Consider the following 25,785-nt stretch of genomic DNA (forward strand, 5'->3'; position numbering starts at 1 on the left):
CGCTGTAAAAATATTTTAAATTGTGACCATGTAGTTATAAAAAGATTAGACTTTACCTAGAGTTGAGCTGATTTTATATTCCACAGAATGTGTTTTATATTCCAGAGCCTTTTCTTTACTAGGCTTTTCTTTTTACAACTAAAATCTGTAAATTGGCATCAGATTATTTGGAAGCCATTGTGAAAGCTTGCTTAAAAAGGGAATGTGTGGCACGTCAGCAGCCCGTTGCATTTTAAGAATTTAAACCCAGACAGATTTCTAGTTTCGTTTCTTTAAAATGTTAATGTATACTAATAAAGAAAAAATAAGAGTTTAAATTATACTAGATGAAATATCGTCCTTATTAAATCATTGATGCCACTTTTTAAGAAATTGAGGCTTCTCAAATTTCTTAAGATAATAGAGTTGTTTACTCTTATGCACGATTTTGGAAAAGGAAATATGCCCTTCAAAATCAATAGCTGTGTGATTTGGGGTAGATTTTGCTCAAATTATATAGATTATTAAGGAGTTACTAGGTTTATCTACAGTTGTACAGATATAGCCGCTCTCCTGCCAGATGTGCATTTAATGGTACAATCAGTAACAGATGTAGCTTCTTCATTGGGACAAAATCTCCCTCACTGACCTTAATCGGGGTTTAGTAGTTACTAAATTAAAAAGTATTGTTGGAACTAAGGAGGTAATCAAACTTTCGCATCATTAAGTATGCAAGATTTTAGAGTTTTGCTGCTATATACAGGAAGAGCAACAGAAGTGGTGCTGTAAATATCGTAGTTCTAAACATGAATACTTGTATTTATTATGTTTATACAATGGGAGTTTTATGTGTTCAGTGTTGCATGTTACTTCACACCAGTATTTTAGATATTACATAAAGATATACATGCATTGTCTTTTTTTTTTTAATCTAACCTTGTACCATTTCTGTCTCAGGGTAAGAAAATTCACTTGCTAAAGTGAAATGATTACTTCATAGGGATATGAGTTAATCATTATTCCTGGACTGCAACTAGTAATGGATTTACTGCTGGTCTATTTTAGATTGGGTTTGTTTTGTTCTCTTTTCAGTATCACACTTAAATATAATTAAAGAATAAAGTAGAATTTTATACTACTAAGTTAGAAAAGATTTTAGCAGCTTTCAAAGTATAAAATGGTTTGAATTATAACTACTTAGTGTTTATGTATTCATATTTTTAGTAAAAGAAGAGCAACCCAAAGCAGTTACGTAGTTTTACAACTTTAAATGTAATCAGTAATAACTTATTTTTTACCCTGAAGGCTAAAAATCAAACAAACAAAAACTTGTTCTGATGACTTGAAGTAGGGATTAACTTTGACCACATACGCAAGGAACCACAGTCTCTGGCATATATAGTAGAAGCTCAACAAAATAATTTCCTTTATTAAGATTACAGATGTGATTTTCAGTGAATTCTCTTTCTGGTTCTCAGCTAAATTTCACATGTTCTGGATAATATCTAAGCCAGCTCTCAGGATTCAGAAAGCTAGTTTTATATAAATTAGCTAATAGAAGTAAACCAGCATTACTTTAAAACTGCTGTCATTTTCTCTTGAGTCCAGTGTATAGAAATTAAAAGGTGAGTTTCGGGTGAAGCCTTTCTTGCCTAGAGGTATAAAGCACCTCACAAGTTTTATTAATGAATTTATAGGTAATGTTGCTTATATGTAGAAGAATTTTGTTCTTCCCTCTGTCTTGTTATCAAGGATATGATGATAAAGAAGGCCTTAATTTTCCTTAGCATCAGAGCATAGTTCTTAAGGATCAAATTATATCAGTTGCCAAATTGCATATTTTAGTGTTTACTAAATACATAGTAGAGATATATCCTCAGAAATGAAACTTCTTGGTTTTGAATCCTAGTTCTACCACATGGGCTGTATTAACCTTTCTGCTTCAATTTCTACATCTGGAAAATGGGAGTAATAATATTTACCTAATAAAATGATTATGAGGAGAAAAAAAGTACATAAAAGGCCTGGCACATAGTAAGTTAGTATTAGCTATTTTAAGATAATATTCTGAACGACTTCATGTATTTGGTGGGCTTGTTTTGGATAGGAAAAGTATTGTTGAAAAGTTATTTTATAGTCATATATAGTATAATTTGGTAGTCTGCCCACATACACATCACTCCTTACTTCCTCTTAACCACTTGAGTCTTTTCCCTACTTTCTTCCTTCTACTACCTGCCTCTTCTTTCTTTCCTTTCCTCCTCCCATTCTTCCACCCCTTTCCTTCCCCTCCCCTTCACTCCCTCCCTTCCAGCCCTTTTCACTTTCCTCCTGTCTTCTCTTTTTTTTTTTCTTTTTTTCGCGGTACGCGGGCCTCTCACTGTTGTGGCCTCTCCCATTGCGGAGCACAGGCTCCAGACGCGCAGGCTCAGCGGCCATGGCTCACGGGCCCAGCCGCTGCGCGGCATGTGGGATCTTCCCGGACGGGGCACGAACCCGTGTCCCCTGCATCGGCAGGCGGACTCCAGGGAAGCCCCTGTCTTCTCTCTTATCCTCCTATTACCTCTCCTCCTTTGCCTCGTGCTCCCTCCCCTCCTGCCTTTATCCTCTCCCCCTCCTCCCTCCCTTCCCCCTCTTCTCTCTTCACCCTTTCCTTACCACTATTTCGTACTTACCCACCTGCATCCTCCTTTTTCCTACATCCTTTTTCTTTCCTCCCCATCTCTCACCTTCCTTCCCCTACCTTCACCAGCCTTCACCACTACTTTGTTGTTTGGTCCTCACCCCTCCTCCTTCCGTAGAAAGAGGAGAGTGGCTGTAATCTGATTTGCTGTAACCTCCATGCTCTTCGTTCTGTTTTTCTGAAATATGTATAATGATACCAGTGAAATTTGTTTCTTTTCTGTCCTGTGATTTAGCTTTTCCTCCTTGGTTTCTTTTATGACTGGGATCCATTATATGTACTCTGCAGGTTGAAATCTACATATAAAAGGAACTCTTCCTTCATTACATTCTTCATCAGACTCTTGGTACCTTTATTTCCCTAGAAATGAGTAAAGCTCTCTGAGAAGGTTTCGTTTCAACTTATTAAAAACTAGTGGGTGAGGGGACACTGCAGTCTAAAGTTACAGGGAAAAAAGGATCTGAGGGTAAGATATTCTGTTTTGAAGTTATGTAAAGCAAGTAAGATTTTGGTTCCTAGAAAGAATAAAACACACCTTCCAAGAGTGCCTGGTTAGAGAAGGGAAATGAGATAATATTTTTGAAAGTTGTTTGGAAAGGATATCACTATAAAAACGAAAGGAAATGTAGAATAAGACAAGCTGAGTTTTTTTTAAAGAACTTTTCAGTGTAAGAAACAAAAAAATTTTCTTTGGGTAAATATGCATGTATAGCATTTCTCTAACTTTGTTCTCAAGCCCCCACAGACATGACTTAAACGTTCACAAGAGGTTTTTAACCCTAACAAAGCAAATCCCAAATTTCTAACTATTCTTCCTCTTACTGCTTTTCCCTCTTGACTTTTTTTTGATTTTTGCCTTTTGTATTTTTCATTGATTTTATATGCAAAATTTAGTTTGATTTTCCTCTAGGTGTTTAACTTGCACAATTATAAGAATCACCTTGGATATCTGTAAAGTAAGTATGCTGATTCAAGACCCCCACTTACTGTAAGCATACTAAACAGGAATCTCTAGGAGAACCTGGCAATCTGTGTGTGTTTTTTGTTTTTTCGGGGTTTTTTGGCCATGCCGCACACAAGTGGGAACCTAGCTCCCTGATCAGGGATCAGACCCACGCCCCTGCAGTGGAAGCATGAGTCCTAACCACTGGACTGCCAGGGAAGTCCCTGTGTGTTTTAAAAAGCTCCCCAGGTGACTGTTATGATCACTAGGCAAGTTTGAGAAACAACTATAGGTAAAGAGCAATCAGTGCACTTTATAAGTTAAACTTTTCTATTTTTTAACATCTAAATTTCTTTCCATAGTAATACAGTTACTATTAGTTTGAGTGTTTAGATGAAGAATTCAAAATGTAATTCAGATTGTTTTCAATTTTAGCTTGCTAAGTAATCCTGGATTAATACATAATTTCTGTGACCCATTCAGGTCCTGCTCAGGTTCCAATGATGTCCCCAAATGGTTCTGTGCCTCCTATTTACGTGCCTCCTGGATATGCCCCACAGGTATGTTTTATGTAATTTTTCTTTTTATACCTATATAATAGTGATCGTAATGTTACTGTTTAATTCAGACAAAAAGTACCATTTAAGTGCTGAAGCTTACCCAGTACAGTATATCTTTGGTAAATCTATTTCAAATATTTTAGTACATTTAGTATACTTGTAAAGGAGGAAAAATTAAGTTAGCAGCACTCATCATTTGGCCTTGTCTTTGGGTGTTGAATTATAATACAGAATTAATTTTAGAGTTTTATCTCCTTGGGTATGTGAGCAATATAAGTAATATCTTAAGATTTAAAGGTACCTAAACTAACTTTTAAAAATTAATCATTTGCTTAAAAGTAATCCAAGATGGTACTTCCAATTTTATTCTTACAGTCATTCACAGACACCCATAATAATTGTATGGCACATTGTGGTCAATAGAAGAGAATTTAGACCTGTAGACCTGCAACCATAAGGGCTAAGGGGATCAATATCACCACACACCTGTAGCCCTTTCCTACATACCAGTTGGAAAGCTCTGACTTAAAGAAAAAAATGATAGCTAACTTATTTGCACAGGCAAACTTAATTAAACTGTAGTATCTCTAGGTGTTCAATATCTGCTACTGAGATTCTATGTAGTCAACACTCATTGCTTGAAAACCTTTTTGGAAATAGCCAGTTTCTTACCCTGGCACTGAATTTATACTTGAAATTTTCTTCAGACCCTCTCTTACTTCCTCTCTGATGACGCCAGAATATTGGTGGGATATTGTGGTGGACTCACTGCTCTCTCTGTGAAGCCTACCACTATATGAATGAGAGCAAAAGAGGACCATGATGCTGGGGAGAATGGAAGCAGTATGAGAATTAGAGTCAAAAAGCTGGATCCATGTCATTTTTAAAACCCTCGCTAGCTGCGTGGCCTGGGATAAATCAATTTACTTGAGCCTCAGTGTCCTCACTGTAAGATGAGATGATAACATATTAGAAAGTGCTTCGTAAGCTTTTCAGAAGAGTAATCTGCTCACTTTCTACTTTTGTTTAGCACACTGACTCCTTAGCCTGCATTCTGCCTTTATTACCCTACTAAATCTACTCCCTGGTATATACCAAACCAAAGGCCTTTTTCCAGCCCGATCCTCTTTGACCTCTAAACATTTGACCCTATTTATATGATTTATCCCAGATTATCCCCGATTTCCTTGAAGTAATGCTATCCTGATTCTTCCTACTTCTCTGGTTGTTCCTTCTCAGACCTTTCTCCACCTAAAGAGGATACTCGGTCTTTTCTCTCTAGCACAGTTCCGTTTAACAAATGTGTTGAATGGTACCACGTGTCAAGCTCTGCGTTGGTTGCCAGTCACATAAAGATGATTAAGACAGATTCTTTGAAGGCTATTATAGTGTATCCTCTTCTCTCAGCTAACAGTACCTTTTGTTTTTACAGCAAATTTCTACCCCTCTCCTTTCACTCAGTCATGACCTTCTAGAATTAGCTTTCCTTGAACCTTTTCAGGTGCCTCTCCTTTGGGGTTCTTATGGCACATTATGTGTATCCTTCTTTTAATGAATTTTTGACACTGTTTAGTTAATAAATTCTCTTTCCTGAGAAGATTATGAATTCGTACAGTTCCTGTATTCAACAGTGTTCAACAGATATGTATTGAGTGCTTATATATGTCAGGTGCTCTTTTAGGTGCTTGAATAAAAAGAGGCAAGGACCTCTGTACTTCTGTAGTTTACATTCTTGTGGGGAAAAGGAAACAATAAGCATAATAAATAGATAAATTATATAATGTATTAGGTGGTGAGTAATAGAAAATAGAGCTAGTTACATTTTAAAACAGGGTGATCAGACTAGGCATCATTGGAAAGGTGACTTTGAACCAGGTCTTGAAGGACAGTTGGGAGTTAGCAATGCATCTGTTCGTGGAAAGAGGATTCTGGGAACAGAAACAGCCAATGCAAATGGCCTAAGATGAGAGCATGCCTGAACAACAAGGAGGTCATCATGGCTGGACTGAGTCCTTAAGGCAGAATAATAGTAAGCAATGAGGTCAGAGAGATAATGGGACTAGATCATATAGGATTCATATTCATTGTTATTTCCTCGATGCTGAGAACAATGCCTGTCATATATTAAGGGCTCAATAAATATTAGTAAATCAATCAAATAATCATCCAAGTGGAGGTTCTATATCTTTAGGCCAAGAGCTACTGAAATAATCTTCCTATATTACTTCTTTGATTTTTTTCACTTCTGTGCTTATTATTTGGTTTGTCCACTCAATGCAGTCTGGATTTCTTGACATATAAGGCCTTAACACAGTTCTCTTCTAGTTTGTCTCCGTACCCTTCTCTTGATACATCTAATCACATAATCTATTTTTGCAGCCAAACATGACTACTCACATGCTCGCTTGATGTTCTTCTTTCTCCATGCTTTTGTTAATGCTGTTATTTGGGGAATGTTATTCATTCCCTCATTTCTGCCTTTTGAAATTCTACCCATCCTTGAGAACCTAGATCAAGTTATTTGTACCATTCTTTGGTTATATGTTTTATACCACCTAGTATTATAATTGTGTATATATATATATATATATTCTTCTTATATGGGATTTTAAGTTTCTTGAGCATAGGGAGGTACCTTTTAATTATTATTTTTGTTCTGTGGTAACTCAGATATAGTAGGTGTTTCATAAATATTTGTCAAATAAGTGAATGAACTTTAACAATAATCTTACTGGAAGGATTATGTGAGGCTAATTATTAATTAACAATTAATCAACCTTAGTTTAAGATTATTTCTAGGAAATGTATCATTTTAAGCACACAGCGGTAATCCAACGACAAAAATCTAGTTTCATCATTATTGAAATAATTTAAGTACCCACTATGGATTCCAACATTTTGACATCACTGTTGAAGTACATCCCCCATTGCCTGACATACGCAATTTCTGATGTTAGAAAATAATTATAAAGAGCCAAGTTCTAGGCACAACTAAGAGCTTGATAACTGTCCAAAACTTGGCACATAAGCAAACGTAATTATATTAGCAAATACAGAAGCTGGGAGATGAACCAAATGTTAAGACACAGAGATGGCTGTTGTTAAGTACAAGCTATATTTGGCTCAGCAGGAACCAAGTAGCACACACACTAAATCCATGAATAGCTATCATCTGTAGTCTCCTTTTAGACTTTCCTACACTGTTCTCCCCTCAGGGCAGCAGGTTTAATCACCTCCATCCCGGCCTTACGTGTATCTCTTATTGAAGGCCAGTGATCCAAGGAGGGTCAAGTAATGTTTCTGCTATATCATCATGTAATTCAATACATACTAATAGGATTCAGCAAATGTATGTATCCTAAAACGTTTGGTCAGGCAAGCAAGGACTGCAAAAATTAAAATCCAGTGTTGGGACCGTTTAGCTCTACCACTGAGGAAGTAATGATGCTACATATCTAGGAGCATGTTGAGGCTGAAAAATGAAAGGTTCAAAAGATAGATCTTAATTTAAGATGAAGATAGAGATTTAACAAAAATACTTATTAGTAGAAACAAGAAGAAATCATGATTTACCCAGGATAAATCAACCTTCAAATTTTTGATGTTTTACCAATGGCATGTCCCCATTAAGTTTAGAAGCACTTCACGTGTGAACTCATCATTAACTCATATATTTTAACTTCATTTTTGAGAATAACAGACAGGGTATTATACACTGGGTAATTTGGGGATTAATTGATTCTGTTTTTCTCATTTGTAATTTGCAAAACCCAAACTCGCCATTAAAATTGCCAGTTGTGTTATAGTTCCTTTGCATATCTATTCAAGAGCTCCACAATACTGTTTATTTTATAATATTTGTACCTTATTGCTCTGATACTTTAGCATTCTACTCAGCAGTAATGGGAATAGTCAGACTTAATTTTTCAGTTACATAACTTTTACTGTTGGATCAGAAAAATGGATCTTTTTTTAAAAAAAATTTTTATTAACCATGACACTGTGTAAGATACCATCCAATATGATAGGGAAACCTAAAGTTAATTAAAATGATATGCATAAAGCAAAATGTAATTCACTGGAAGCTTAAATATAAAGGAATATTAATTTTGCAAACAAGCCAATGGGAAATATATTTAGTGATAAAGAACAAATATAGTTGTATATTTTAAAAGTTGTATATTTTTCTGATCATTATTACATAGAAAACTTGGAAAACATGTAAAAGGGTAGGGAAAAAAATTGCATCGAGTGTTATTATAACCTGGAGACATAACCTTCACGAATTCTATTATTATAGTTTAACAAGTAAGAAAGGGAGGTTTACAAGAGATTTGACATACTGCATAGAGGCAGAAATATGTGCCAACTGAACTGAGACATCAAATGGAGAAACAAACAGAAACAGTAAAACTCAAAAAACAAAGCAAATGATGACACGGAAAGCAAAAGGTGACAGGTGTAGAAGGAACTTAATTTCCTGGCAAATCATAATAACTTACAGTCGCTAAGGGCACTGCAGCTCAGAACACTTGGTATTTTAAGGATGAAGTTAATGAATTATCAAGAAAATATTATAGATTTACCTGAATGGAACTCCTGAAAGGTAATAGCAAAAGTTCTCTCCTTCTGCCTTTCTTGTAATGAATAGCTCCCCTGTTTTTTATAGAATGTGGGTTGTTATGGTGATGAGAGGGTACCTAACAGGGAGGGGATTGTAGCTCTCATGATGTGGGGAAAGGGCCTATATCAGCTTCATGAAGTTTCAGATTACTCCTTTGAGCTGGACTTGGTATTTCACTGTGCCTTTATGTCAGCACGCAGCAATGAGGTCAGTGAATTTTTCAAAGGTTCTACAAACCAGTCTGATCTCGGTCTTCCCTGTCTCTCGTGGAGAGAACAGCCAGAAAAGATGGGCAGCAGTGTAAGAGACTGGAAGGGGACTTAGAGGATTAGCTGAGGACGAAGAGTCACAGTAAGAGCTGAAGAGAAAGGTTGTAGTCACTTAGTGACATTGCTGTGTGTTTGATTAGATATATAAAACAAGTATCTGTTGGATGAATGGCCAGAAATATCTTTATTATTGTTTAATAGCTTAAAGTTGGAGTAGTTCAGGGTTCAGGGTGAGGCAACAGAAGTAGGTTGCTAAAAGTAGTGAGGAAGCAAAGACTGTAGGCATTGAAGAGTCACAAAACCCTAGTAGTTTGGGGGTGTTAAGGCGGGGCAGGGGAGCATTCGAGCAGAACTAACAGAACTTATTTCTGGTCGTATCATTCATTAAACAGAAAAATGTTTGAGCATCTGTCATATGCTAGGCAGAAGAGATCGGTCATGGAATGTATATTCTGGTGCACAATATAAAATGTCAGACAGTAAACAACCTCCTTCCTCTGCAGTCCCTCTCAATTATGTCTGTGTTTAATAAAGAAAAGAAAACAGGGCTTTGTCTAATTAGAAATTGTGTGGCATATGTGGTTAGGTGGTCAGACTATACTGATAGTTCCATTTAATTGTATCTCATTGCCTTTAATTTTTTTTTAACATAGACTAATTCGGATATTTTACCTTTTTTTTCCTTTTCACGACTTGATTTTATTTTAATCATCACAGTCAGTGTACCCTGTTGATATAAAATTCAATGCCCTTAGCAGATAGTTTTGAGGTCTCTGGCCTTACTCTGAAGTTACTGGCTGCTCAGGTGGTTACTGGAAGCGGTGGAGTTCTCCACACACTCTTGGTCCTGCTCTGGCTCCTTTTTTTTTAATCTCTGCATCTTAGCTTTTTTTTTTTTTTTTTTTTTAATTGTGGTAAAATACACACTAAAAATTTACCATCATAACTATTTTAAATGTACAGTTCAGTGGTATTAAGTACATTCACACTGTTGTACTACCATACATCCACAAGAACTCTTCACCTTGCAAAGCTGAAGTCTGTACCTTATCAACCTTAAAAATAAAACACATAGTTATTATAGCAGCGAAATGACGTTATTCAGGAATAGCAGAGGAATTGCAGTTCAGGGCATGCAAACTATAGCAAACCACAAGCAAGTCCTCAAAACAAAGAAGAGGACTATTCTTTTATAAAGAAAAGAGGGGGGTTGGGAAGGGGTGGTTTTTTGAGCAAAATCCATTGGAGGAAAGAGAGTCCAGGGTTATGGCTGCTTCTCATTAGGCTAGTTGTGGTAGCTTCTCATTGGCTGGGCTGTTGCTGGGCGAGGAGAAAAATCTTCCTTCCTCCAGCTGGGGTATGTAAAGTAAGCTTCTTCTGGTTGGGGAATGCAAGGTATGCTTCTTGCTAGTGTCTCCAAGGGGCAGCAAGCAGTAGTAAGTGAGAAGCCTTCAGGGCTTCCCAACTCTTTTTTTAAATGAGGTTTCTTTTATGCATTTTCACAACCTGTTAAACAATAACTCCCCAATCTCTCTTCCCTCAGCTTATCTTTATATTTGAAATGTTCTTTTTCAGAAGAAAAGAAAAACATTTCTTTTGAAATGTTTCTTTTCAAAAGAAAAGTTTTAATTTCAAAATTAATTTAGCCATTTCTTTTTTTTTTTTTTTTTTTTTTTTTTGCGGTACGCGGGCCTCTCACTGTTGTGGCCTCTCCCGTTGCGGAGCACAGGCTCCGGACGCGCAGGCTCAGCGGCCATGGCTCACGGGCCCAGCCGCTCCACGGCATGTGGGATCTTCCCGGACCTGGGCACGAACCCCCGTCCCCTGCATCGGCAGGCGGACTCTCAACCACTGCGCCACCAGGGAAGCCCGCCATTTCTTTTTTAACCGATGAGATCTCACTTGTGTTTGTGAAATTTTTAAAAGCAGAAGTCAGGTGTTTCTGGATTCTATGCCCACAAAATGAATAAGAACATAGAATTGAAGCCAGATTACCTGAGTTCAGTTACTAGCTCCTCCACTTACTACCTGTGTGACCTTGCAAGTTATTTGACATCTCTGTGCCTCAGTTTCCCCATCTAAAAAATGGAGATAATACTACTACCTATTTTGTAGCATTGTGTTGAGGATTAAATAGTTAATACATGTCCCTTGAGAAACTTAGTTAAATTATAGAGTAAGACATATGGATTTGGAAAATTAACAAATACTACCGTGTTACGGATACCAAACAAGTGATAGAGAATAAATGCAATGGAATTGTTAGGAAGCAGAGATCACTGAGATTGTGGTGTCTAGGAAAGGGTCACAGAGAATAATCAAAAGAAACTATCTACAGGCTCCTAACCCCACATCTCTACCAATATGTGGAGTTATATGCTCTACCTTCTCATCTCATCATCAGTCCATACTTCTTTTTCATCTAGAACAAAGACAAACTTTTCTGCTCCTGTCTAGATCCTGTGCCCCAGCTGGAGCCCTGAATCTCATCTCCTTTTGCCTGCTCAAGGACATTACTCTAGCATTCTCTCTCCTACATCATTAATTTCTTACTCTCTGATGGATTGTGCTGATTAGTATATCAGTATGTTGTAATTGCTCTCACTAAAAACAACAAATTTTTTAAGCTGCTTGACTCTACTACTGTCAGTCACCACCCTATTCCCATATTCCCCTCTGCAGGAAAACTTTCCAGAATTGTGCTGTTACCTCTCTAATTCTCCTCCCCACTTTCTCTCTTAAATCCACTCCAATCAGGCTTTGCCCCTATGATCACACTAAAACTGCTCTCATCGAGGTCACTATGACTTACATATTGCTATATCCAATGGTCAGTCCTTAGTCTTCATCTTATTAAACCTGTCAGCAGCATTTGACAGAATTGATCCTTCCTCCCTGACACACTTAACCAAACTTCCAGACTCCACATTCTTAAGTTTTCTTCCTGCCTTACCTGGTTGTCCTTTCCCAATCTTTCTGCAACTGCAGACTACTATTATCTAACTGCCTACTCAACAATTTACACTTAGATGTCTTACAGACTTACCAAACTTACATGCGCAAAACCTAAAACTCCACATCTTCCCTGGCCCCCACCCCCCAAATGACTTGTTCTAACTGCAGCCTTCCCTTTCACTGTTGGTGAAATACCATCATTCCAAAACTTCTTTCTCACACTTCTCCGCTGGAATTATCAGCTAATCTTGTTGTTCTACCTTTAAAGATACGCAGAATGTGGACCACTTCTTACCACCTCCACTGCTACCACCGTGGTCCAAGCCTCCACCATCTCTTGCCTAGATTTCTGCAGTAGCTTCCTGAATGATTTCCCCCTTTTTGCCCTTGCCTTACAATCTGTTCTCAACTCAGCAGCCAGAGTAATCCTGTAAGAGAAGAGTATGTCAGGACCTTCTCACCCTCAGCACTGTAGACATATAGGCGTGGTGATTTTTTGTTTTGGGGTTGCCCTGTGTGTTGCAGGGCATTGAGGCAGCATCCCTGACCGCAGCTCGCTGGATGCGAAGTAGTGCCGCCAGCTCCAGGTGTGACAACTAAAAGTGACTCCACGTGTTACCACAAAATCACCCCTGGATGAGAATCACTTGTTTGTATCCCTCTTCTGCCCAAAACTCTGTGATGCTTTCCTGTTTCACTGAGTAAATACAAGTCTTTAATAAGCCTATACAGCCCTACCTGACTTGGCCACCTTCCCTACTTTTTTTTTTTTTTTTTTTTGGCCACGCACGGCATGTGGGATCTTAGTTCCCCTACCAGGGATGGAACCCACGCCCCCTGCATTGGAAGCGCAGAGTCTTAACCACTGGGCCGCCAGGGAAGTCCATCCCCTACCATTTTGTATCTCTCTTTTTTTTTTTTTTGCGGTACGCGGGCCTCTCACTGCTGTGGCCTCTCCCGTTGCAGAGCACAGGCTCCGGACACGCAGGGTCAGCGGCCATGGTTCACGGGCCCAGCTGCTCTGCAGCATGAGGAATCCTCCCGGACCAGGGCACGAACCCGTTTCCCCTGCATCGGCAGGCGGACTCAACCACTGCGCCACCAGAGAAGCCCATGTATCTCTTTGATCTCATCTGTTTCTGTCTTCCTCCTCCTTTATGCTGATCCAGTCACACTGGCTTCCTTCTAGCCACTTCTACCTTAGAGGCTCTGTTCTGTTCTCTCTACCCAGAACACTCTTTCAGATTTTTGTGTGGCTAATTCCTTCAGTTCCTTCAAGTCTCTGCTCAAATTTCATTTTGCCAATAAGGCGTATCCTGATCACTCTTTTATACTACAACCTGTTCCCCTCCCACAATCCTTCTAATCCCCCTTACCTGTTCTGTTTGGTTTTTTTTTTCTTCGTAGTATTTATCACCATGCAGCATGCTCAATAATTTACTTTTGATGTCATGTTTGTCTGCCCCTGTTAGTGTGTGTGCCCGCATAAACACATCACGCTGTATTTTCTCTCCTAAATTACCAATTTCTTTTTGTTCAAAAACAAATCTTTTGTTTTTTTAATGAATGGAGGAGGGTATTGCTAGATTTGGAAGGAGAGATGGGATTTGCATGGTTATGGATTAAGGGGAAGCAAAGTGAAGAGGGTAGATGGCATAAACCAAAGTACAAGATAAAGAAATATGTAAGTTAGGTATGAAGATAGTTTTTTTTTAGTATACCAGCCTGGCTGGAATTAAGAGTTCAGCATTTGGTGTGGAAGAAGATACAGCAATAACGACAGGTTGGAACCAGATGGGATGGTAGGTTGAAGAGTATGTACGGTACAATCCTATCAGAAATGGCGGGGTCATTTAAGATTTCTGAGTCAGAGAGTTGAGAAAGATGAAAGTATTATGTTAATGACAGACACTGTGGTTTGGCTCACTCAGAATCCATTTCAGACTTCATCTAATGTCCGTTCCTATAGGTTAGAGGCTGAAAAAACTCAACAGTTTCCAGATTATCTTCAGCTAGGCTTCCAGGTATGATTTAGTTTCCACCAGTCAGTCATATGCACTTGTCTGAGGCTTGAATCCAGAACTGAGTTAAATAGGGAGAGAGGTGGGATATGAAGCATCCATTGTGCTAGAAGCCAGGCATTGTAGTTCTAGAGCTAGTGTATAAAAACAGTGATTCATTTGCTCTTCTGGTCCCATATTACGGACAAGTCATCTCACACTCCAACAGGTAAGGTTAGTTTAATAGGCTATTTAGTAGCAGCTATGTTCTTTCTAAAGCAGTAATTTATTTGTAATCTAGGCTTACCTTTACCCAAATAAGTGTGTTTTCTAATATTCCTCCCAAACACATGTTTATAAACAAAATTTGCAATTCGTTTAAGCATAGTAAAACGTGTACTTCCTGAAAATATCAGGATTTGCCTTCAAGTTAGCACTTTACATTTTAATCGTTTTCTGTTATTAGCCATTTGTTGTACTACAGTAGTAATCATTTAAGTCTAAAAGATTAAGGACCCTGTTTTAGTAGAAGGATTTCTAATTTTGAGGTTAAATCTTGTACCTTTTTAGGCCTTCCTGTATGTCCTTGTTGTCCAGTGAGGTTCAAAAGGAATAAATCTGGCGTTTTAAAAAATCCTTTGCCACAGTGTGACCCCTATTTAAAAACGTGTAATTTCTACGACTCAGAGCCACAGATATTTTTCTTAACTGGGAGTGAGTATATTAGGTGTTTGCCTCCCTTGACATGATCTTCAGTTATTAAAATTGTTCTGGTCATGGTCCTAAAAGTTTTATACCTAAATTCAATATATGGTTGATCTTAGGAGTCTGGATCCAGCTTTTTCCCATATTATGTTCAAACCAAAAGTTCCCTTGAGACTCCCTTCATTTTTACTGTATCACTAAATGCATGTATCACGTAAGATAACTACCAGATGTCATAACTCATTGTTTCAATTATTATTTAGCTTGTCTTCTCAGTGTTTTAAGATTTATATTGCATTGTATAACAAAAACTACTTCATGTTGTTCAGTGCTAATTCATATGTATGTAATGTACTTAATAAAATCTTTTCATGCTGGTTCTGTAAAATTTCTTAATTAACTCCTAATGGTGTAAAAATTCCTACTCTAACATATTTGAAAAAGATTGCTTAACATCCTGTGGAAGAAACTTTTAATCTGTTGTTCATTTTGTAGGTTATTGAAGACAATGGTGTTCGAAGGGTTGTTGTGGTTCCTCAGGCACCAGAGTTTCATCCTGGTGGTCACACAGTCATCCATCGTTCTCCACATCCTCCTCTACCTGGTTTCATTCCTGTACCAACCATGATGCCCCCTCCACCACGCCACATGTACTCACCAGTAACTGGAGCTGGAGACATGGCAACACAGTATATGACACAGTATCAGTCTTCACAAGTATATGGAGATGTAGGTAAGTATCTAAAAATATTCCTGTTTTATGGAGTTGGCTATTTTTTCCTTGGATATAATAGGTACTATTACTATATAAAAGAAACAAAAAATGGTAACAATATCACAATCATTATCTGTTATTCAAACACTATGTTAAGGGAACTCTATTCAATACTCTGTAATGACCTATATGGGAAAAGAATCTAAAAAAGAGTGGATACATGTATATGTATAACTGATTCACTTTGCTGTACAGCAGAAACTAACACAGCATTGTAAATCAACTCTACCCCAATAAAACTTAATTTAAAAACAAAACAGGGCCTCCCTGGTGGCGCAGTGGTTGAGAGTCCGCCTGCTGATGCAGGGGATACGGGTTCGTGCCCCGGTCTGGGAGGATCCCATATGCCGCGGAGCGGCTGGGCCCGTGAGCCATGGCCGCTGAGCCTGCGCATCCAGAGCCTGTGCTCCGCAACGGGAGAGGCCACAACAGTGAGAGGCCCGCGTACCGCAAAAAAAAAAAAAAAAAAAAAAAAAAAAAAAAAAAAAAAAAAAAACAAAACAAAAAAACACTATGTTAAATGTTTCATCCTCATGATCACCTTTCAAGGCAGATGAGTAAACAGAAAATCAAAGAGGGGAAGTAACTTCTGTCAGGCAGCAATATTTAGTGGGGACACATTCAAACAAGAGGTCTTCTTTGTCCTGCTGCTCTCTAGGCTCTGAGGAAATTTTTTAGCCAGGAATAATCATGCTACTGTTAAATCCTGAAGCCTCTGATGCCACTAACCAAAGTTGCTTGGTTCTGTAAGATACTGAAAAAAACAGTAAGACATAACATCTGCCCTCAGGGAGTTTAAATTGTTGGGAAGAATAGACAACTACACACACACAAAATAATAATCTTATTCTTTCCTATGGCTTTAAATACCGTCTATATACTGACAGTTCTTAAATTTGTATCTTCAGTCAAAACCTCTCCTCTGAGTCACAGACTTTTATTTCTAACTGCCTTTTTTTTTTTTTTTTTTTGACCATGCCATGCGGCTTACGAGATCTCAGTTCCCCAACCAGGGATTGAACCCTGGGCCACAGCAGCGAAAGCCCGGAATCCTAACCACTAGGCCACCAGGGAACTCCCGTAAATGCCTTCTTGATAACTCCACTTAAATTGTCTCATACATCTCAGTTATAGCATTTTAAAACATAAATCTCAATGATGGAACCTGCTTTTCTCTGCCGTCTTCATCCCGATAGATGGTACCACTGTCCACTCAGTTTGCTCAAGGGAAAAACCAGACGTGGCCACATTTGATTCCTCCTCTTTCAACCCCCACTTCAACTGGTATCTACTTTCGGAAGTTTCCCAAATCAATCTACTTTTTCTCCACTGCTCCTCAGTTCTAGTCCACCATCAGCTCTTGTAGGACAGCTGCAACCACTGCCTTCCAGTTGGTTTTCTGCTGTCATTCTTGCCCCCAACCATCCAGGCTCAGCCAGAGTAATCATTTTAAAATACAAATCAGACCATTCTTCTGTTTAGCGGATTTCAGTGACTTTCCATCGCGTTTAGAATAAAATCCTAAACCCTTCTCCTGGACCAGGATTTCTCAACCTCAGCACTCTAGATCTTTGAGGAAGGATAAGTCTTTATTGTGGAGGACAGAACTGTGCATTATAGGATATTTAGAAGAATCCCTGCCCTCTACCCACTAGAGGCCAGTAGCACACAACTCCAGCCCTCACCCTGACTCGATTGTGACAACTAAAAATATCTCCAGACATTACCAGATGACTCCTGGGGGCCAGGAGTGAGGCTGGTTGCAAACTGCTGCCCTGGACAAGATCCTGCCTTGTCCCACTTTTTCCCATGCATGTGCCCCACCTTCAGTTTTTCAGAACCAAGCTCCTTCTTGCCTCAATGCTTCTGTAAATGGTGTTCTCTCTACCAGAAGTGCCCTTCCCCCTTTTCCATGCAAGGCTTCTTTATTTATTTTTTTTCTTTAGATTTCAGCTTTCAGAGAGAGCTTCCCTAATCTATCCTTGTCAGTCTCTAGCACTGAAACCTTTTGTTTCTTTCACAGAACTTAACACAATTTGATTTTTTTGTTCTTTTTTTGGATGTCTTTCTCCCTTATTTAACTGTAAACCAGCTAAGAACTGAATCTGTTTTATTCATCACTGTTTTCCTTGCATTTAATCAGTACCTGTCATTTACGCTTAGTAAATCTATAGAAGAAATAACTCTGAATACAAAATTTAAATTGTGTAGCACAGCCTGTAAGTAGTATGTGTATTATATATATTATGTAATATATTACATTTTTCTCAAACTTATTTCTATTGCCCAAGTAATGCATATTAATTCCATAGGTCTGAGTGTGGTTTGGTTTTCTGCATTTCTAACAAATTTCCAGGTGAGGCTCATGCAGTGGTCCAATGAACTTAATTTACTATAAATCGGTCTCTTCCATTTTTTTACTCCTAATTATGACTTAGCTTTTTAAAATGTGTTTGAGAGGGACTTCCCTGGTGACGAAGTGGTTAAGAATCCGCCTGCCAATGCAGGAGACACGGGTTCGATCCCTGGTCCGGGAAGATCCCACATGCCACAGAGCAACTAAGCCCGTGTGCTACATCTACTGAGCCTGCACTCTATAGCCCACGAGCCACAACTACTGAGCCCACGTGCTGCAACTGCTGAAGCCTGCACACCTAGAGCCCATGCTCCGCAACAAGAGAAGCCACAGCAATAAGAAGCCCACGCACCGCAACGAAGAGTAGCCCCCTCTCGCCACAACTAGAGAAAGTCCGTGCAGCAGCAAAGACCCAATGCGGCAATCAATCAATCAATCAATATTTTTTAAAAATGTGCCTGAGAAAATTATAAGAAAAAGCTAAATATTACAATTTACTACTGTTTTACATTGTTAAAACCCATTGTTATTCAGAGGAGATATGCATTAGAATGTATGAATATGATTCACAGCGATGAGAAGGAAAGCGAAGCATACAAATCTACGAAGAGCACTAATCTGAAAACCAGCTACCCAGTGATGGAAGATAAAGAGTCATATTGTATTTGAGGTTATAAGCCAAGGAATTTACCACTAGATCCTAGTAACTTACAGTAGTTTTACAGTAGTTTTATAATTAGTAGCCGCCTCCATGACCCCTTTTCCATGCATATTTTGTTTGGATTCCCAAAGTGGGACCTAATCCAACATTTCACTGTCAACAACTATGGTTATTGAGCCTGAAATTTGCTAGACACTATGCTCATACATGTATTATCTCACTTAAGCCTCAATAAAGTCCTCCAAAATACAGATAAAGAAACTGAAGCTCAGAAATGTTAAGTAATTTCTGCAAGGTCACAACTAGTTCACTGTTAGGATTTTAACCCTCTCAGATCTGTTTGATAATAAATTTCCTGTTACTACAACATATTTTTTATTTTCCCCTCATGGTTCATTTATCATTCTATTTGCATAGTAAATGAAATATAAAAACATTTGGATAACTACATTTTTAAAGTATGCACTAATTAATTACAGTCCTTGTGGTTTTTTTCTTTTTTATTGAGATAATTCACATAACAAAATTCACCATTTTAAAGTGTACAGTTCAGGGCCTCCCTGGTGGCGCAGTGGTTGAGAGTCCGCCTGCCGATGCAGGGGATACGGGTTCGTGCCCCGGTCTGGGAGGATCCCATGTGCCGCGGAGCGGCTGGGCCCGTGGGCCATGGCTGCTGGGCCTGCGCGTCCGGAGCCTGTGCTCCGCAACGGGAGAGGCCACAGCAGTGAGAGGCCCGCATACCACAAAAAAAAAAAAAAAATAAAAAAAAATAAAGTGTACAGTTCAGTGATTTTTAGTATATTCACTAGATACTACATTCACTACTGCTATCTAATTTCAACACACTTCTGTCATCCCAAAAAGAAACTCTGTGTCTATTAAGAGTCAGTCCCAATTCCCCCTTTTCCCCCAACTCTTAATCTACTTTCTGTCTCTATGGATTTGTCTACTCTAGAGATTTCATGTAAATGTTCATACAATATATAGCCTTTTGTATCTAGCATTTTTCACTTAGCATACTGTTTTCAAGGTATATTTCAAGCTTGCCCCATGGTAAGTACTCCTCTCCTTTTTATGGCTGAAAAATATTCCATTATGTGGATATAATTTTGTTTTTCCATTCATTAGTTGATAGACATTTGGGTTGTTTCCACTTTTTGTCAGTTATGAATAATGATGCTGTGACATTTGTGTACAAGGTTTTGTGTAGACATATGGTTTCATTTCTCCTGGGTATATAACTAAGAGTGGAATTACTGGCTTATATGGTAATTGTATGTTTAACTTTTTGAAGAACTGCAAAATTGTTTTCCATAGTGACTGTACTATTTTACATTCCTACCAGCAACGTATGAGAGTTCTAATTTCTTCCTATCGTTGCCAAAATTTGTCTTTAGATTCTAGCCGTCCCAGTGAGTGTGAAGTATTATCTCAGTATGGTTTTGATTTGCTTGTCCCTAGTAACTACTGATGTTGAGCATCTTTTCATTTGCTTATTGGCAATTTTTGTATCATCTTTGGAAAGATGTCTGTTTAAATCCTTCACCTCTTTTTTTTTTTTTTTTTTTTTTGCGGTACGTGGGCCTCTCACTGCTGTGGCCTCTCCTGTTGCGGAGCACAGGCTCCGGATGTGCAGGCTCAGCGGCCATGGGTCACAGGCCCAGCCGCTCCCAGGCACGTGGGATCTTCCCGGACCCTGCATTGGCAGGCGGACTCTCAACCACTGTGCCACCAGGGAAGCCCCTTCACCTCTTTTTAATTGGGTTATTTATCTTTTTGTTGAGTTGTAAATGTTTTTATATATTTTGGAGACAAGTCTCTTATTGGATATATGATTTGCAGATATTTTCTCCCATGTTGTCTCTACTTTTTTGATGGTATCCTTTGATGCAGAAAAGTTTTTAATTTTAATGAAGTCCACCTTATTTTTTCTTTGATTGCTTGTATTTTTGGTGTCATATCTAAGAAATTATTATCAAATCCAAAGTCGTGCAGATATGTGCTTGTTTCCTTCTATAAGTTTTATAGTTTTAGCTCCTACATTTAGGTCTTTGATTCATTTTGAGTTAATTTTTGTGTATAATATGAAGTAAGGCTCTAAACTTACTCTTTTACTTGTACATATCCAAATTCCTGGGTTTTTATTTTAATATTATTGTGCATATCCTTACAGTATTCAAGAATATTATACTAATTTTCTTAAATCACTGATAAATTAAAACTTTTTTTACTGAGATTTTTGAGACTTTTCCTTTGAAACATATTTTCCTCACTACAGATTTTAAATTTACAATGAAAATGAACTCTGAGGACAACTGATTTAACAATATTTATGAGGGTATTGATTTATATTGCTCTATGACTTATTAGAATGAATACATTCTAAGTCTCAGCCCTGAGTTTACCATATCTGAAGATGTAATACTCTGTACCTAGATTCTGTTATTAGTTAACAGTCCCACTCACTTCTTTTTGCTGACTCTTAAAACCTTATTTTTTTAGTGATGATTTGCTTTTTTTGAATCATAAGGGAATTTAGGTAGGTGGAGATTTTCTGTTTACTAGTTGATATGTTTGAAGTTGAAAGAGATGCTAAAAGTAATGGCTACAAAAGAGTAAAAGAACTGTACACAGCTCAGTTCAGCTCTTATTCCCCACCTGTAATAGTCATAGCATATACCACCAAGCTGTTTCTATGGAGATTAATAGTTGAGAAAAGAGGAAGGAAAGAAGTGTCTATAAGATTACAGTTATAATCAAGTCACAAAGCTTGGTTCTCGCAGTTGGTGGAGACACAGAAATAGCTTTGTTATGCAAGATTATTCTTTGAAATATTTTATAATACATAAATTTTATATAATATAGATAGATTTATTTTCTGTTCTTTTCTCATGCCATAAATGGGTTTGGAGACAGTGACCTTTTTAAATGTCTTATTTTTTATTTCTTCTTAGATGCCCACTCTACACATGGAAGGTCCAACTTTAGAGATGAAAGATCTAGTAAGACATATGAACGTTTGCAGAAAAAATTAAAGGATCGCCAAGGAACACAGAAGGATAAAATGAACAGTCCACCATCATCACCCCAGAAATGCCCTTCTCCCATAAATGAACATAATGGGCTTATGAAAGGGCAGAATGCTAGTGGTGTAAACATAGGATCAGCAAAGAACAAGTCAGGAAGGGGGAAAGGTGGTGCACAAATTGATACAGAAATAGAAGGTAACTATTTAAAGTAAAATATATTCTAATTGTACTTTTTATCATCATTTAACCTACTAAAAGTATATTCTAACCTTTCAGTCATTTCCTCATGCTTCACATAAACTGTCGATTAATAGCCTAACACTTCTTTAAATGTGAGGGGAAAGTTTTAGAACCTAAATTGTTACTAGGGTATTTCTTTTTACATTTTGGGAAAGCTCAATTAATAATTTCACCTATATCTAAACTTTACTAACCAAGAGAAATTTCTCTTTGATAGGAAAACTCAAAGTTCATACAGATTCCTTTCCTTCTTCTTTCTGGACCTAGATAAGGCTATGATGATTTTTGTCAAAACTCTTTAATCCTCCCAGCTTCTTTATACGCAAGTCCCTGATAGCAACTAGTTCTGTCATTTACCAATCTATTTATATACTATGTAGTTAGGATAGAGTATTGTCCATTTCTTTCTTCAAAAGTTCTTTTGTTTCAAAATCCCCATGTTTCCCTTGGATCCTTCCTTTAACCTGTGACTTTCACCATATGAACTCTGAGCCTTACTTCCCCATCAACAAATTTAATGCTTTTAACAGCCTCTTGGCTTGTATATTAACGTTTATCAAAATGTTCTCCCATATTTTTGAGACCTTCTGATCATTCTTTTCAGCACTGATGTTTCAGAAGAGTTAAGCTAAAGTTTCAGATACATCAGTGGTGGCTACAAGTTATGGTCAAGTCAATTATATTCCTATTTTGGGAACCACAGTTAAGGCATGTCATGAAACAAATAGTTAACTTGTCATTAAGAGGTATGAGATTGGCAAATAAGGACTTTCCAGAGAGAGAGTATTCTTTACTTTTTTTTTTTAAGTATAAACATGTACTTTCTGTAAAACTTATTGACTAGTTCAGATGTATATAGTGGTATTATAATTAGTAATCACGGTTAAAACAGACATAGAAACTGAGGCAGAAGAACTCTAAAGAGCCACAAGCTGCTGAATATGAACTAAGAGGTAAAAACTAGAAAATAAAACTCTCAAATACCAACCACTTGGTATATGTTTTAGAAGACATATTGGGAAGGGAGTGGGATGACTGCATTTAGGTTCTTTTTTTTTTAATATTCAAAAAAAAAATTTTTTTTTTTTTAAGAAAAAGATGAAGAAACTAAAGCTTTTGAAGCACTTCTTTCCAACATTGTCAAACCAGTGGTAAGTATCTTATGTATTTTCTTGACATTTATATTTAGTATATTCATATAGGATTTTGGTATATTCAGGCCTTGTTTAAAACTTAACTATATGTAAGGAATGTGAGGTCAGTAGTGGATCAGTACAGATCTGACATAAGGTGAGACAGTTTAATCAGTGAAGCAGAATACTCAACCAAGAATTTTTAAACAAGGTTTTAATATATGCTCAATGACATTGGAAATGACTGGACCAAGCAAAGATCTAATAAGGAGTATAGGTCCAACTGATTATCATTTTTTTAAAAACCCATCTATATTATTTCCAAATTAAATATATCCAATTAACTCCTTATACAAAAAGAGTTAAAATAAAAGCATAGAAGAAAGTTAATATTCCCCAGTCCCTTTTTTGTGTAGATGTAATAGAAGAAATCAGAAAATCAGAAAAAGGTATGACAGCAAAACTAGCTACATAAAATTTTCTGCATATTTTTAGAATAGCCTAAATAAAGGCTATCATTCTAATAGAAAAAATATTTCCATCAGATAAGAAAAATTAAAGTGCTTGTACAAACTGAAATTTTTTTTAATAAATTTATTTATTTTTGGCGGCGTTGGGTCTTCGTTGCCACACGCGCGCTTTCTCTAGGTGCAGCGAGTGGGGGCTACTCTTCGTTGTGGTGCGCGGGCTTCTCATTGCAGTGGCTTCTCTTGTTGCAGAGCACGGGCTCTAGGTGCGCGGGCTTCAGTAGTTGTGGCTCGTGGGCTCAGTAGTCATGGCTCACGAGCTCTAGAGTGCAGGCTCAGTAGTTGTGTCGCACGGGCTTAGTTGCTCCACAGCATGTGGGATCTTCCCAGACCAGGGCTTGAACCCGTGTCCCTTGCGTTAGCAGGCGGATTCTTAACCACTGCCCACAAGCCACCAGGGAAGTCCCAAACAATTTTTTTAAACCTATTAAGACCCCGAAGGGTTCTTTACTAGTAAGTAAGAGAAATATAAAGTAAACTTTTCTGAAACTGTGAGGTCTCATTTCTCAATAAAAGCTACACAAATGAAAATGTTTGTTGCAGCATTAATAATCAACAAAAATAAAATAAAGGAATGCATAGATAAGTTGGGATATTTTCACGGGACAGAATGATAATAGGCATTTTAAAATATGCGTATGAAGAGTGCAAAAACATGCAAAGAAACTTTAGTAAGGAGAAATGCTGGAGATCAAGCTGTTTGGACACCATGATTACAGCCTTATGAAGAAAAAAACGTTAAAGTTAGTGACTTCCCTGGTGGCACAGTGGTTAAGAATCCGCCTGCCAATGCAGGGGACACAGGTTCGAGCCCTGGTTCGGGAAGATCCCACATGCCACGGAGCAACTAAGCCCACGCGCCACAACTACTGAGCCTGCGCTCTAGAGCCCGCGAGCCACAACTACTGAGCCCACGCGCCACAAATACTGAGCCTGTGTGCCACAACTACTGAAGCCCACGTGCCTAGAGCCCGTGCTCTGCAACAAGAGAAGCCACCGCAGTGAGGAGCCCACCCACCACAATGAAGAGTAGCCCCTGCTCGCCGTAACTAGCAAAAGCCCACACACAGCAGCGAAGACCCAACGCAGCCAAAAATAAAATAAATAAATTAGTTTAAAAAATAAATAAAATACTGTTTTAAAAAAATCTACTGACATCTTTAATAATGATTAAAACTAGACATATCATTACCTTTTTATTCTCAGAATTATTACCCCTTCCTGTGTGGTTACTAGAACCAGTATCTTACTACAGGGTTCCTTAGGCTCAACCTTTGAGTTATCTTCAGAATATTTCTCTCACTTCCTAATCCTCACACGCAGACAAGAATCAGGTATTACCATTTCAGTAGCTTCCTAGCTAGACGTTGTTTAACCCAACAGACAGCTTTTCTTCAAGAATGGTTTTGATCACTACCCAACAAAGACCACAAGCTTCCTCAAAAGTTAAAACAGGGCTTCCTTGGTGGCGCAGTGGTTGGGAGTCCGCCTGCCGATGCAGGGGACATGGGTTCGTGCCCCGCTCTGGGAGGATCCCACGTGCCGCGGAGCGGCTGGGCCCGTGAGCCGTGGCCGCTGGGCCTACGCGTCCGGAGCCTGTGCTCTGCAGCGGGAGAGGCCACGACAGTGAGAGAGGCCCGCGTACAGCAAAAAAAAAAAAGTTAAAATATACTGTACATAATTCAACCACTTCTATTTTCATGTTTGCCTACTACCATTTAGTCTTTGTCAGTACTCACACGTATTTTTACATGGTCATGTCTATTTTCAGCTACTGTCTAGAAGTGGATTCAGAATGGAAGGATTGTGGGGACTTCCCTGGCAGTCCAGTGGTTAAGACTCCACACTTGCACTGCAGGGAGTGTGGGTTCGATCCCTGGTTGGGGAACTAAAATCCTGCATGCCATGTGGCACAGCCAAAAGATAAAACAAATTTTTTAAATTTTTTTAAATAAAAAATGGAAGCATTGTGTAGCAAAAAAAGAATTGAATTATTCAGGCCCTAGTCACTAGTTGAGTGACCTCAGACAAGTCACTTAACTTTTCTGAATGTGTTTCATCTATGAAATGAAGATAGTTATGTCTGTTTTGCCTGCTTTAGAGCATAATTGTAAGGATCAGGTGAGGTGGATATAAAAGGAAATTTTACTTCTAAAGTAGCATACAAATAGAAGACATATTTCAGATGATTTCTGTATCTGTATTTTTAACCCTCATTATTCACCTCTTCCTCTAGAACCACATTTCCTGAAGCACCCTAAAGAATACCCAAGTTTGTATGTTTTGCCAACAACTAGAACTTCATGTAGAAAACCAAATTCTTCATCATTTTTCCTAAACTATTTT

At 38.1% G+C, this 25,785-nt stretch overlaps 1 protein-coding gene across 1 annotated transcript in view; it reads left to right on the top strand.

The window, feature by feature from the left end:
• The window catches only part of FNDC3A (fibronectin type III domain containing 3A), a gene marked incomplete at its 3' end in the record, with an annotated part of 166,991 nt that overhangs the window by 95,482 nt on the left and 45,724 nt on the right, over nt 1–25,785 (top strand). Inside the window, exons 4-7 of the mRNA XM_079721855.1 lie at nt 4,089–4,165; nt 15,214–15,451; nt 21,465–21,734; nt 22,872–22,930. Coding sequence (XP_079577981.1) covers nt 4,089–4,165; nt 15,214–15,451; nt 21,465–21,734; nt 22,872–22,930 — 644 coding nt within the window. The remainder of the gene's footprint in view (nt 1–4,088; nt 4,166–15,213; nt 15,452–21,464; nt 21,735–22,871; nt 22,931–25,785) is intronic.

This window comes from Hyperoodon ampullatus (genome assembly GCF_949752795.1).
Source record: "Hyperoodon ampullatus genome assembly, chromosome: 16".
Lineage (NCBI taxonomy): Eukaryota > Metazoa > Chordata > Mammalia > Artiodactyla > Ziphiidae > Hyperoodon > Hyperoodon ampullatus.